Source organism: Nematolebias whitei, chromosome 8, assembly GCF_014905685.2.
Source record: "Nematolebias whitei isolate Nwh7 chromosome 8, NemWhi1, whole genome shotgun sequence".
NCBI lineage: Eukaryota > Metazoa > Chordata > Actinopteri > Cyprinodontiformes > Rivulidae > Nematolebias > Nematolebias whitei.
The window spans coordinates 50,394,213-50,407,668 of record NC_056505.1 but is presented as its reverse complement, the minus strand read 5'-3'; the positions used below and the strand labels follow the sequence as shown (position 1 = coordinate 50,407,668).

Sequence of the window (13,456 nt, the reverse complement as noted above, 5' to 3'; positions counted from 1 at the left end):
TGCGGAAGCAGTGGACTGAGTCTGGAGTAGAAACATCCAGAGCCACCGTGCACAGGCGTGTGCAGGAAATGGGCTACAGGTGCCGCATTCCCCAGGTCAAGCCACTCTTGAACAAGAGACTGCGTCAGAAGCATCTCGCCTGGGACTGCTGCTGAGTGGTCCAAAGTTATGTTCTCTGATTACAGTAAATTTTGCATTTCCTTTGGAAATCAAGGTCCCAGAGTCTGGAGGAAGAGAGGAGACACAGAATTCACATTGCTTGAGGTCCAGTGTCAAGTTTCCACAGTCACTGGGGTGTCATGTCAGCTGCTGGTGTTGGTCCACTGTGTTTTATCAAGCACAGGGTCAATGCAGCTATCAGGAGATTTTGGAGCACTTCATGCTTCCATCTGCTGAAAAGATTTATGGAGATGAAGATTTCATTTTTCAGCACGACCTGGCACCTGCTCACAGTGCCAAAACCACTGGTAAATGGTTTACTGACCATGGTATTACTGTGCTCAATTGGCCTGCCAACTCTCCTGACCTGAACCCCATAGAGAACCTGTGAGATATTGTGAAGAGAAAGCTGAGAGACGCAAGACCCAACACTCTGGATGAGCTTAAGGCCGCTATCGAAGCATCCTGGGCCTCCATAACACCTCAGCAGTGCCACAGGCTGATTGCCTCCATGCCACGCCGCATTGAAGCAGTCATTCATGCAAAAGGATTCCCGACCAAGTATTGAGTGCATAACTGAACATGATTATTTGAAGGTTGGTGTTTTTTGTATTAAAAACACTTGTCTTTCATTGGTGGGATGAAATATGCTAATTTTTTGGGACAGGCATTTTGGGTTTTCATGAGCTGTATGCCATAATCATCAGTATTAAAACAATTAAAGACCTGAAATATTTCAGTTGGTGTGCAATGAATCTGAAATATATGAAAGTTTCATTTTTATCATTACATTATGGAAAATAATGACCTTTATCACAATATGCTCATTTTTTGAGAAGGACCTGTAAAGGTGAAGCAGTTCAGACAAATAAGAAGGACTAAGACCGTTCAAAGACTTAAAAACAAACAATAGAACTTTAAAATGGATTAGAAACTGGACAGGAGGCCAGTGAAGGGACATCAGAACTGGAGTGATGTGCTCACACCTGTACCAGTCAAAAATCGCGCAGCAGCAATTTGTACCAGCTGTAACCGTGAGAGCGAGGCCTGGCTAACTCCTATCAACAGAGAGTTACAATAATCCAGGTGTGAAGTAATAAAAGTGTGGATTACTGTCTCTAAGTGGTGTCTAGGAAGGAGGGGCTTGATTTTTGACAGGCGCCTCAGCTGAAAGAAAGAGGACTGAACCATGTTGTTGACATGGCAGTCAAGTTTGTTTGTGTGTGTGTGTGTGTGCGTGTGTGTGTGCGTGTGTGTGTGTGTGCAAGAGAGGTACAAATATAAACTACAACATGGAAACAAAGTTCGCCTCACTTTGTTTTTTATTTGTTAAAAAAGTTTGACACATCCAATAAATTTCATTCCACTTCACGATTGTGTCCCACTTGTTGTTGATTCTTCACAAAAAATTACAATTTTATATCTTTATGTTTGAAGCCTGAAATGTGGCAAAAGGTTGAAAATTTCAAGGGGGCCGAATACTTTTGCAAGGCACTGTAAAAAATCCTTCACCAGCAGCTTTCCAGTGCAACACACGTGAATATTAAAATCTCCAATAATTAAAACTTGCTCATATTTAGATGTAAAATCACCCAAGAAATGAGAAAAGTCCCATATGAAGTCCTCCTTATACTTAGGAGGCCGGTAGATGACGGCACACAGAAGCGGAGGAGCGCAGCCCAACTTAAACATGCTCATCCAACAACTTTCAGTCAGGTCATCTGGATAGTTTCTTTTTTTGCTGAAATGTTTCATCTTCCATCCAGAAGGCTTCATCAGTCAAAGAAACACACAACACAAAACTGATTCTTCACCCAAACAGCTTACTCCAAAGTGGAACAAACCAGTTCTGCTGGTGCTAAGATGGTGTATTTGGCACGCCCCCTCCTATTGTGCCAGCCCTCTTCCTCGTCGACAGAGGAAGAGGGCTGGCACAACAGGATGAGCAACCTCGGGGTAATAGTTTAGAAAAAAACACTGGACTCACCTGGAGAAATCCAAGTCTCAGTCACGCAGACAAAGTCCAAACCCTGGGATGAATAAAAGTTTTGAACAAAAGTTTTGTTTGTAACAGATCTTGCATTTACCCGACCTGTCCTGATGGGAACTGGGTCCAGCGAAGCAGTAGAAGGGATAATCCGTGCAAGGTGTCGCAGATTTCTGAGGTTGGCACCTTGCCAGCGCAGATGTGGAGGAGTGAGACATGGAGGAAAGAAGCGTTGATCCGAGTCGATAACAGGTACCAGCCAGGAATCAACAGAGTCCAAAGAGCGCCAAGAAGCATACAGTCCAGGGACTGATCCAAGCTGGGAGAGGAAGATTCCCAGCGATTTTGCCACACCAGTCCTCAGCCTCACCAAGAGCCCGCCCCGTTTACCTCGACACTGGTGATGCCTTCTCTGGTGAGGGGGGTGTGGTGCCTGACACAGGTAAGATGGAACTCCGGCCAATAGTGGGGGCAAAGAATCGTGTTTTCATGACAGCGATATAAAACTTTTGCAGTAGGCAGACGAAACCCCAAAAGGGTTTGGCAATCATACACCAGTAGAGAGTTCACCTCAGAAAAACAGCACAGAAACAACAATAAAAACAGAAAAATAGAGAGCGGTAGACGACTCGCCAAACACACTGGCGCCATCTTGCCACACAGGTGCACTGGTTCTGATTATAACCTTAAGGGAATGGGAATGTTGGTAAAACCTCCATTGAGAACTAGTCTGAAGGAGCGCTGCGCTGTAATTCAGGAAATACGATTGTGGAATGGCCTTGATATCACCATAAAAATTTATAAACAATTTTCATGTTCAAAAAGATGATTAAGTTAAAATTGTATAGAAAGTATGGTGCCAAGTGAAGGATGCCTGATGTTTTTTTGTTTTCACTTTTGAGATTGTTCAATTCTAAGTTGTTGTTTGTTTGTACCATCGTTATTTTATTTTTTTATTTTTTAAATAAGAGGCAGATATTATAAGAATTTTCTTCCTTCTTTCTTCACTTTTTTCATTCATTTTTTTTAATGAATGAATAAATGAATTAAAACATTTTTATTCCAGTTCTAAAAACTATTTTAGTAAATCTAAGGTTTAAGAATTTCATATCCTCATAAAATTTAGATTTAATTAGTTTATTTCTCAGTGGGTGCTGAGAGCATCTGAAAGTACGATGCTAAAGCATCTCCAAAAATAGTACGGGTGCAGAAAACGATCCATTAAAGAAGATTCTTGGCGATTCTGAATCGAATCTAAAAGCCCGTAAATTGATGTTAAAATGTGTTTGTTTTATTTTTTCCACTCCTACTGCATATCACATTACGTGTCCACCCGTCACCATAGAATTTGGCCTTGTAGGCCACCGTACAGCAAGCTAGTAAGCTAGCTCTCTTGAATGGAGTCTGCTAGCATGAAGCAGGAGGACAGCATGATTCAACCCACTCTTTCGACATTAAAAGTCAGTGTAAAGTCATTTTAGATTCTACAATGTTTAGGGAAAGACAGATTGACAAGAGCACAGTTGTTTGCAAGAAGTGTAAAATAAAACTGCGGTACAGTATTTCGGAAATACGACAAATGCACGGAAGGAAGGTGAATAGCTTTAAAGCACCACTGATAAAAATGAAAAATGACTTACCCCGTTTTTGCATGAAACTAAAAAGGTCATCAAGAAACTCTTTGCGCTTTTCATCATCATCCAGTTCGTACAACTGAAACCAGAAAAAAATAATAATTCAAAATTTGACAACAACAAAAAAAAAATGTTTTAATCGGTGACAAAAACTAGTCATCCAAACAGGTATAGATGAGTTCATGAAAATACTATAATAATATTGATAATAATAATGATAATAATAATGATGATAATAATAATAATAATAATAAGGAAACTTAAATTTTTTAGTACAAATTTGATCCAAATCTTAAACTGCAGGAGGTTGTCCATCCATCCATCCATTTCTTCCGCTTATCCAGGGTCGCGGGGGTAGCAGTTTAAGTACGGAAGCCCAGACTTCCCTATCCCCAGCCACTTGGGCCAGTTCCTCTGGGGGAATCCCGAGGTGTTCCCAGGCCAGCCGAGAAACATAGTCCCTCCAGCATGTCCTGGGTCTTCCTCTGGGTCTCCTCCAGGTGGGACGTGTCCAGAACACTTCAAACAGATGCCCGAGCTACCTCAACTGGCTCCTCTCGACGTGGAGAAGCAGCGTCTCTACTCTGAGTCCCTCCCAGATGATCGAGGTTCTCACCCAATCTCTAAGGGAGAGCCCAGACACCCTGCGGAGAAAACTCATTTCGACCGCTTGTATCCGAGATCTCGTTCTTTTGGTCACAACCCAAAACTCATGATCATAAATGAGGGTAGGAACGTAGATCGATTGGGAAATTGAGAGCTTCGTCTTTTGACTCAGCTCTCTCTTCACCACAACAGACTTGTACAGCGCCTGCTTCATTGCATATGCTGCGCATATCCGCCTATCAATCTCACGCTCCATTTTTCCCTTATTCGTGAACAAGACCCCAAGATACTTGAACTCCTCCACTTGGGGCAGGACCTCCTCCCTGACCCAGAGAGGGCACTCTACCCTTTTCCGGCTCAGGACTATGGCCTCGGATTTGGAGGAACTGATCTTCATCCCGGTCATGTTGCACTCAGCTGCGAACCGCTCCAGCGAAAGCTGTAGATCACGATCTGATGAAGCCAATAGGACCACATCATCTGCAAAAAGTAGAGAAGCAATCCTAAGGCCACCAAAACAGATCCCCTCAAAACCTTGGCTGCGCATAGAAATTCTGTCCATAAAAGTTATGAACAGAATCGGTGACAAAGGGCAACCTTGGCGGAGTCCAACCCTCACCCAGAACAAGCCCGACTTACTGCCGGCAATGCGGACCAGGCTCTGACACCAGTCATACAGGGACCTAACAACCCATCTCAAAGTACCCGGTACCCCATACTCCCAGAGTACCCCCCACAGAGTTCCCAGAGGGATGCAGTAGAACTTCTTCTCCAAGTCCACAAAGCACATGTAGACCGGTTGGGCAAACTCCCACACAGGCTCCAGGACCCTGCTGAGAGTGTAGAGCTGGTCCAGTGTTCCACGACCAGGACGAAAACCGCACTGATCCTCCTGAATCTGAGGTTCGACTATCCGAGGGACCCTCCTCTCCAGAACCCCCGAATAGACCTTACCAGGGAGGCTTAAGAGCGTGATCCCCCTGTAGTTGATCCCCATCCCGAGTTGAGGTCAGCAGCACCCCCCCCCCCCCCCCCCTATAAACAGTGTTGGTGGTGTACCACTTCCCCCCCGAGATGCCGGATGGTGGACCAGAATCGCCTCGAAGTCGTGCGGAAGTCATTCTCCATGGCCCCTTTGAACTCCTCCCATGCCAGAGTTTTTGCCTCAGCGACCACCCGAGTTGCATGTCGTTTGGACTGTCGGTATCCATCAGCTGCTTCCGGGGTCCCACAGGCCAAAAAGGCCTGATAGGACTCCTTCTTCAGCCTGACAGCATCCCTCACCGCCGGTGTCCACCACCAGGTTTGAGGGTTGCCGCCGTGACAGGCACCGACAACCTTGCAGCCGTAGCTCCGGTAAGCTGCCTCGACAATAGAGGCATGGAACATGGCCCACTCAGACTCAATGTCCCCCACCTCCCTGGGAACATGTTTGAAGTTCTCCCGGAGGTGAGAGTTAAAGCTCCGTCTCACAGGAGACTCTGCCAGATGTTCCCATAAAACTCTCACAATACGTTTGGGCCTGCCAGGTCTGACCGGCATCCTCCCCCACCATCGGAGCCAACTCACCACCAGGTAGTGGTCAGTTGACAGCTCCGCCCCTCTCTTCACCCGAGTGTCCAAGACATGTGGCCGCAGATCAGATGAGACGACGACAAAGTCAATCATCGAACTGCGGCCAAAGGTGTCCTAGTGCCAAGAGCACATATGGACACCCTTATGCTTGAACATGGTGTTTGTTATGGACAATCCATGACGAGCACAGAAGTCCAACAACAGAACACCACTCGGGTTCAGATCGGGGGGGCGTTCCTCCCAACCACACCCCTCCAGGTCTCACTGTCATTGCCCACATGAGCATTGAAGTCCCCTAGCAGAACAAGGGAGCCCCCAGGAGGTGCACTTTCCAGTACCCCCTCCAAGGACTCCAATAAGGGTGGATAATCTGAACTGCCGCTTGATACATAAGCACAAACGACAGTCAGAACCCGTCCCCCCACACGTAGTCCGAAGGAGGCAACCCTCTCATTCACCGGGGTGAACCCCAACACATAGGCACCAAGATGGGGGGCAATAAGTATGTCCACTCCTGCTTGGCACCTCATACCAAGGGCAACTCTAGAGTGGAAGAGTGTCCAACCCCTCTCAAGGAAACTGGTTCCAGAGCCATGTGTAGAGGTGAGTCTGACTATTTCTAACTGGAACTTAACCTCACACACCAGCTAAGGCTCCTTCCCCACCAGTGAAGTGACATTCCATGTCCCAATAACCAGCTTCTGTAGCCGAGGATCAGACCGCCAGTGTTCTTGCCTTCGGCCACCACCCATCCCACACTGCACCCGACCCCTTTGGCCCCTCCCACATGTGGTGAGCCCATGGGAAGGGGGACCCACGTCTCCTCTTCGGGCTGTGCCCGGCCAAGCTCCATGGGTAAAAGCCCAGCCACCAGGCACTCGCCAGCGTGCCCCACCTCAAGGCTGGCTCCAGAGTGGGGCCCCGGTGACCCATATCCGGGCGAGGGAACATTGAGTCAATTTATTTTTGTCATCATAGGTGTTTTTGGGCTGCACTTTGTCTGGTCCCTCACCTAGAACCTGTCTGCCTTGGGTGACCCTACTAGGGGCATGAAGCCCCTCACAGCATAGCTCCTAGGATCATTGGGACACTCAAACCCCTCCACCACAGTAAGATGGCAGCCTCTCCCTGGGCTGCCACCTTACCATTGCATTGTGGTCTAAACAGTTGTTGGTTTGTTGAAATAAACTTCTTATAGTGTTCAGACGGCACACTGGCTCATTTGGTAGAGCTGCTGCCTCTCAGCGAGAAGATCGCTGGTTCAAATCCTGGCCCAGGGCCTTTTGGGTGGAGTTTGCATGTTCTCTCTGTGCATGTGTGGGTTTTCTTCTGGTACTCCAGTTTCTTCCCACAGATCAAAAACGTTGGTTACGTACTGTAACCCCAGATTGTATGAGTATAGGCGTAGCCCTTTAAGAGCTGTCGCTTAGTGGGTTTATCCCATCATGCAAAGCATCGCACTGAAAAATTTAGTCCACGCCCACCTACTGTGTGGGCCCCACCCGGTCCGTATAAATTACATTAAGAGCGGGTAATCGGCTCCCAAATAGCTTTTTCTTCAGCCATTTAGGAGCCAGTGAGGCCCGACGCTTAAATGGCTATGCCTATAATCATAGAATCTGGGGTTACAGTGCGTAACCAACGTTCTATTTCGTATAGGCTTGCCCTTTAAGAGCTGTCGCTTAGTGGGTTAAGGGCGAAGCAGATGTGGTCCTCGCCTCACTGGGTCCATTCGAACACCGTCCTAAGCGGCAGCTTGCCCAAAAAACGTCTAGTCACTCAGCTCTCCATGTGCGTAATTGCGCGTTGCGTAATTATGCGTACCATGCACAGACACATGCTGTGTAGTTATGCATTCTGAGTGCATGAACACCCCGGAAACTTTCAACGGGGAAATGAAGATCCTGAAAAAGGGCCATGAACCAACAGATTCACGGCTGAACAATATGAACAGATTAATAATAACAAGTGAACTGATTATTAATCAAATGAACTGATTGGTAACAATAGACATGAACTGATTAGTGACAATAGAACCAAAATAACAGTCACAACTTGTGACTGATAACAACATCTCACACTCTCACCCAGTCGAAGATGCAGTACCCCTGGTCGAGTGCGCCCGGAGGTTGACAGGAGGCTCTAAATCTGATGCTCTGTAGGCTTCAGAAATGGCCTCACACAGCCAGTATGACAGGTGCTGGGTGGATAACGGGTGACCTGCAGATGCATCTCTATAATGCACAAACAAATGTTGAGTTTGATGCATTGCAGCTGTGCGCGCTATGCAACACGTCAACGCCCGCACAGGACAGAGAAGATGGAAAGATGTTTCCTATTCTGATTTGTTGGGAGGAGGGAAAAAAACCCTCCAATGATATCACTCTTGATTTAAAAGAGCTTGTGATGTTTTAGGCATAAAGGCTGGATTTGGTCTTAGATCAGCTGAGCTGCCATCAGCCTGAATTCTGAGACATGACAGAGCAACAGAGAGGGCAGATAAATCACTCACCCTCTTAGTGGATGTTAAAGCCAGCAGCAGGGCTGTTTTAAGAGACAAGAATTTAATTGAAACCTGATTCAGTGGCTCAAATGGAGCTTTGATCAGGGCCTGCAGGACCAGCGTTAAATCCCACTGTGGAGCAAGTGGGGGTGAAAAAGGCCTGCGTCTCTTTACACCTTTTAAAAAAACGCTTCATCAGCGGATAATTAAAAGCTGTTCTGTCCTCGAAACCTTCGTGACAAGAAGAGATGGCTGCAGCATACGTTTTAATCGTGCTGAACCAGGAACCATCGTGCGTTCACTCGCTCGGGAGCCACCAGGAGAGCTGTCAATCCCTCCTCCTGAACTCGGTTCAGAAACTGTAATATCAGAGGAGGTGGGGGGAACGCGTAAAGAAGCGTTTTGGGCCATGGGCTGTGAGCAAACGCGTCCACCCCCAGCGGTGGTTTGTCTCGTGGGCTCAGTGAAAACCATAGTTGACACTGAGCGTTTTCTCGTGTCGCAAACAGGTCCACAGCCGCTGTGCCAAATTTCTGCCACATCTGGGCCATCAGATCGGGGTGGAGGGTCCAGTCCCCGTGACACGGACCACTCCTGAACATCACATCTGCCCCTTTGTTCAGAACACCGGGGATGTACACTGCCCTGATGGAGAGCAGATTTTGGTGTGCCCAACACAGTAGTTTTCTCGCAATGAGTAACTTTTGGGCTGAGCACACACACCCCTGCCGGTTTATGTATGCAGCAGTAACCTTGTTGTCTGTGTGAATCAAAATGTGTTGGTTCTGTAGCACAGGAGCAAAGTGTTGAATCACATTCAGAACCATGCAACATTCCAGAACGTTTATATGAGCTGTTGTGTGAGAAGGCCACAGCACCCCTACAGCTCAAGATAGGCATGCCCCCCCCCCCCCCCCCCCAGCCTGACAACGATGCGTCTGTGAAGACTGACACGTGTGACATAGGTCTGCTGACAGGGACTCCCTCTGACAGAACCAGGGGTTTTTTCCCAGTGTCGGCGATCTGTTCTCACAGAGGGAGGAACAGTGATCATCCGTCTCTTTTGCTTTACCGGATCCACGCGCAGACGAGCAAACCATCTCTGGAGGCGTTGCATGTGGAGTAAACCCAGCGGGACCACTGTGTGAGCTGACAAAATCGTTCCTAACAGCTTCATGACAGAAATGGCTGTTACCACTCTGCCCGGTCTTACGTGGCGGAGCTAGACTCTTGGAGTATTGATTCTCGTCTGTGATAAACGAGCCCTCATGGTGGTCGAGTTTAGCTCCACTCACAGATAAACAATCATCTGGGCCGGGAGAATCGAGCTTTTTTCCAATTTATGGCAAAGCCCAGATTTAGCAGGTGTGACGTCAACACCTGAGCTTGCACCGCTGCTTCCCGTCTGGAGCGTGACAGCAGTAACAGATCATCTAGGTAAAACAAAACTCTCATCCCTACTCTGTGTAACAGTTGCAGGACTGTCTCCACACACTTTGAGAACGTACGAGGCGCGAGGGAAGTAGGCGTCTTTCAGATCGATGGAACTAAACCAGTCGTTTCTCTGGATGTTGTCCAACAGTTGTCTGGTTGTCAACATGTGAAACGGTCTGTCCACGATCGCCTTGTTGAAAACTGACAGGTCCAAAATCGGTCTCGTTCCTCCGGTCCGTTTTGGAACCAGGAAGTAACGTGAGTAAAATAACTTGTGTTTTACTCTCTGTCGGGAACTCTGGAAATTACCTATTTTACCAGAAGTTCCTGGACTTCTGCATTTAGGGATGAGACCTGGTCTGGTGATGATAGGACCATCTCTAAAGCTCCTCCGAACAGATGAGGTCGAGCTGCGAATTGTAGCGTGTAACCCCTGCTTATCAGCTTGGCCATCCATCTGTCTGGCGAGCATGTTCGCAGCCACTCCGCGCGACGTTCGTGGAGTGGGCGTGCGTTTAGGTGGTGCGTCATGTTTCTTACGGACATCAGCCAGTCTACCGCCCCGACCGCCGTCATGCGCCGCGGAAGTGTGTTCTGCGTGACCCAAGGCAAGGCTTCCTCAAAAGGGCTCTGAGCGCGCCTCTGTGCCACACTCAGGCTGCGGGTTCACATTCATGTTGATGTGGACCGGCATGTGTTGAGGAGAGGTGTGCTGATGCGAGCCGGCGAGCGCTTGGAAGCGGTGTGCGCGCCTTCAACAACGCCACGCTGTTTGAGTGAAGGTTGCAGGTGCCGCGGGAGCGCGCGTTTGACACCGCTGCGGTGAGACGCGTGCCAGGGGGGCACCTAGGGAATTTCCGCTCGGTGAAACCCCTCCACTCTAGTGATGGGCACGGATGTGGGAACCGGCGCCCTCAGTCTACCAGGACTGGCTGCGGCCTCGTTCCAGTAGGACGTCACTGCTGGGAAAATTAGGCCAGATGGGATCAGGACGGCGAGCCGGGGTAGAGCCCAGAAATCTTCCAGCTAGATCATACGATCTGGACGGGGGAAGGAGAGGGACGGAAAAGGTCCCTTCATGTCAGCCGCGTCCTGGATTATGCCGGGCAGCTCCAGAGGAGGGCACCGACGGCTGGAAGCGGTGTGGTCGCCGATGCGAAAAAGGTCCGGGGAGGGGTGAGCATTCACTCAGCCCCCCTCGTTCCAACACTACGCTCTCCAGGAGGGAGTGAGCAGCGGGGGGCTGCTGCTGACGTCGCCTGTCCCGGAGAAGCCATCCGATTCGCTCCGAGAGTCGGCAAAAAAAGGAAAATTACAAGATGGCGTCGTCCAGCGAGTAGCGACCCGCCACTGAGAAATATTCCTCGGCGCTTACATTGAAACAAGACTGCTCGTCTGCTTCTCCTCGGGGAGGAGAACTGACCGGGGTGGCAGGACGTTGACGTGGCGGGGCCACAGGCAGTCTTAACAAAGGTTGAGCTGGTCAAGCTAGGCAACTTCCCTTCTTCATTCTTCTGACCGTGCTATTAGCTTGCTGAAGAAAAATGGGAGCCGATTACCCGCTCTTAACGTAATTTATACGGACCGGGTGGGGCCCACACAGCAGGTGGGCGTGGACCAAATTTTTCAGTGCGATGCTTTGCATGACGGGATAAACCCACTAAGCGACAGCTCTTAAAGGGCAAAGCCTATATGAAATAGAACATATATGTTAGGCTGATTGGTAACTCTAAATTGTTCCTAGGTGTGAGTGAGAGAGTGAATGGTTGTTTGTCTCTATGTGTCCCTGTGGTGGGCTGCAGAACTGTCCAGGGTGTCCCTCGCCTCTCGCACAGTGATTGCTGGATATGGGCACTAGTGACCCCATGACCCGAAGGAGAAGAAGTGGGTAAAAGATAATGGATGGATAAATAGTGTACATATCTATCTCTGTTTCAGCTGCTCTGCAGCCATTCAGACACCCAACATTACATATCATGCTCACAACATAAAACAATAAAAATAATTTACAAATATTTTTATTATGTTTTGTCAGACTATAAGGCTCTCTGAATTATAAGGTGCAATATCACTGAGCGGGTCTGTTTTCATACTTAAGGTGCATTAAGCAAAAAAAGAAAACAGTCAGATAAGTCAAACTTTATTCAACTCGTTCTCAATAACTCTCAACATTTTTCAGATGTACCACATAAAATTGGTTTGCGGTCAGGAAGCACAGTCAGGATTAATACATTGGTGCACTGGATTATAAAGCTCACTGTTGATGCTTGAGAAAATTAAAGGATTTTAAGTGAGCCTTATAGTGTGAAAAATACAGTTTGTATAAAACAGTAAATAAGAAAGCAGGTGTAAAAGACATAGCTATGAAACTACTTGGGGGCATGGTGCCTGAATTCACGTGCATTATGACTCTGTCTCAACTCTCATCAGTTCCGTACCACCCTGCACCAGTTAAGGGTCTGCTCACTGCCGGCACCCACCCCCACCCAGCCCGACTGATGGGACCATCTTGTCTGTGGCTTCAAGCGGACTGCTCTGAGGTGACGATTTTGACATAAGCAGACAGCAGCTGTTGACTGGCAGCAGAGCTATGTCACTGGATGAGCCACCCAGCAACACTGCAAACTACATCTGAACCTCCATTTCCTCATCGTGTTGATGGACAAGAAACAAGCGCATTGCAGGGAGATATCAGAGATGATGGTGCAGCATAGCTACACCCAGATTTATAAGCAGTGCCGGGATAAGCTAAAGAATTTGAAGTCAGACTATAGGGCAATTAAGGACCACAGCAGCTGGAGTGGTTTGAACACAATAACCAGTTGCATCCCACCCACAGAGCGGGGAAACAAGTCAGTGACAAATCACCTCCACCTGAGAAGAACCAAGAATAGTGAGTGAAGTGGCACAAGTGTACAAAGGTCAGTTGGCCAATGGCAGAACTACAACAATTAGTGCATTTACACAATAGTTTTAATGTATATCCAATATTGAATAAAGTATATTGAATAGTTGTTATTATATTGAATAAAGGTTGAATATGAAATAAACTGGTTTAAAAAAGCCCAAACATTCAATAATTTCTGCATTTCTTTACGTTTTTAAGTCCACTTGCTTGCCAAATGTAGCCTACTACTTCCCCCTTCCCTCCTGTGCGCACGTTTGCTAACAATAACAACAAATACCCCCCACCCACTGAAAGAGGTGCACTACACCCACTGAAAGAGGTGCACCCCACCCACTGAAAGATGTGCACCCCACCCACTGAAAGATGTGCACTACACCCACTGAAAGAGGTGCACCCCACCCACTGAAAGATGTGCACCCCACCCACTGAAAGATGTGCACCCCACCCACTGAAAGAGGTGCACCCCACCCACTGAAAGAGGTGCACCCCACCCACTGAAAGATGTGCACTACACCCACTGAAAGAGGTGCACTACACCCACTGAAAGAGGTGCACTACACCCACTGAAAGATGTGCACCCCACCCACTGAAAGATGTGCACTACACCCACTGAAAGAGGTGCACTACACCCACTGAAAGAGGTGCACTAC

General features: G+C 48.0%; 1 protein-coding gene across 1 annotated transcript in view; it reads right to left on the bottom strand.

Moving 5' to 3' along the window:
• Window positions 1–13,456, bottom strand: part of arid3c (AT rich interactive domain 3C (BRIGHT-like)) — a 184,978-nt gene that overhangs the window by 170,286 nt on the left and 1,236 nt on the right. Inside the window, exon 2 of the mRNA XM_037680773.1 lies at window positions 3,787–3,859. Coding sequence (XP_037536701.1) covers window positions 3,787–3,859 — 73 coding nt within the window. The remainder of the gene's footprint in view (window positions 1–3,786; window positions 3,860–13,456) is intronic.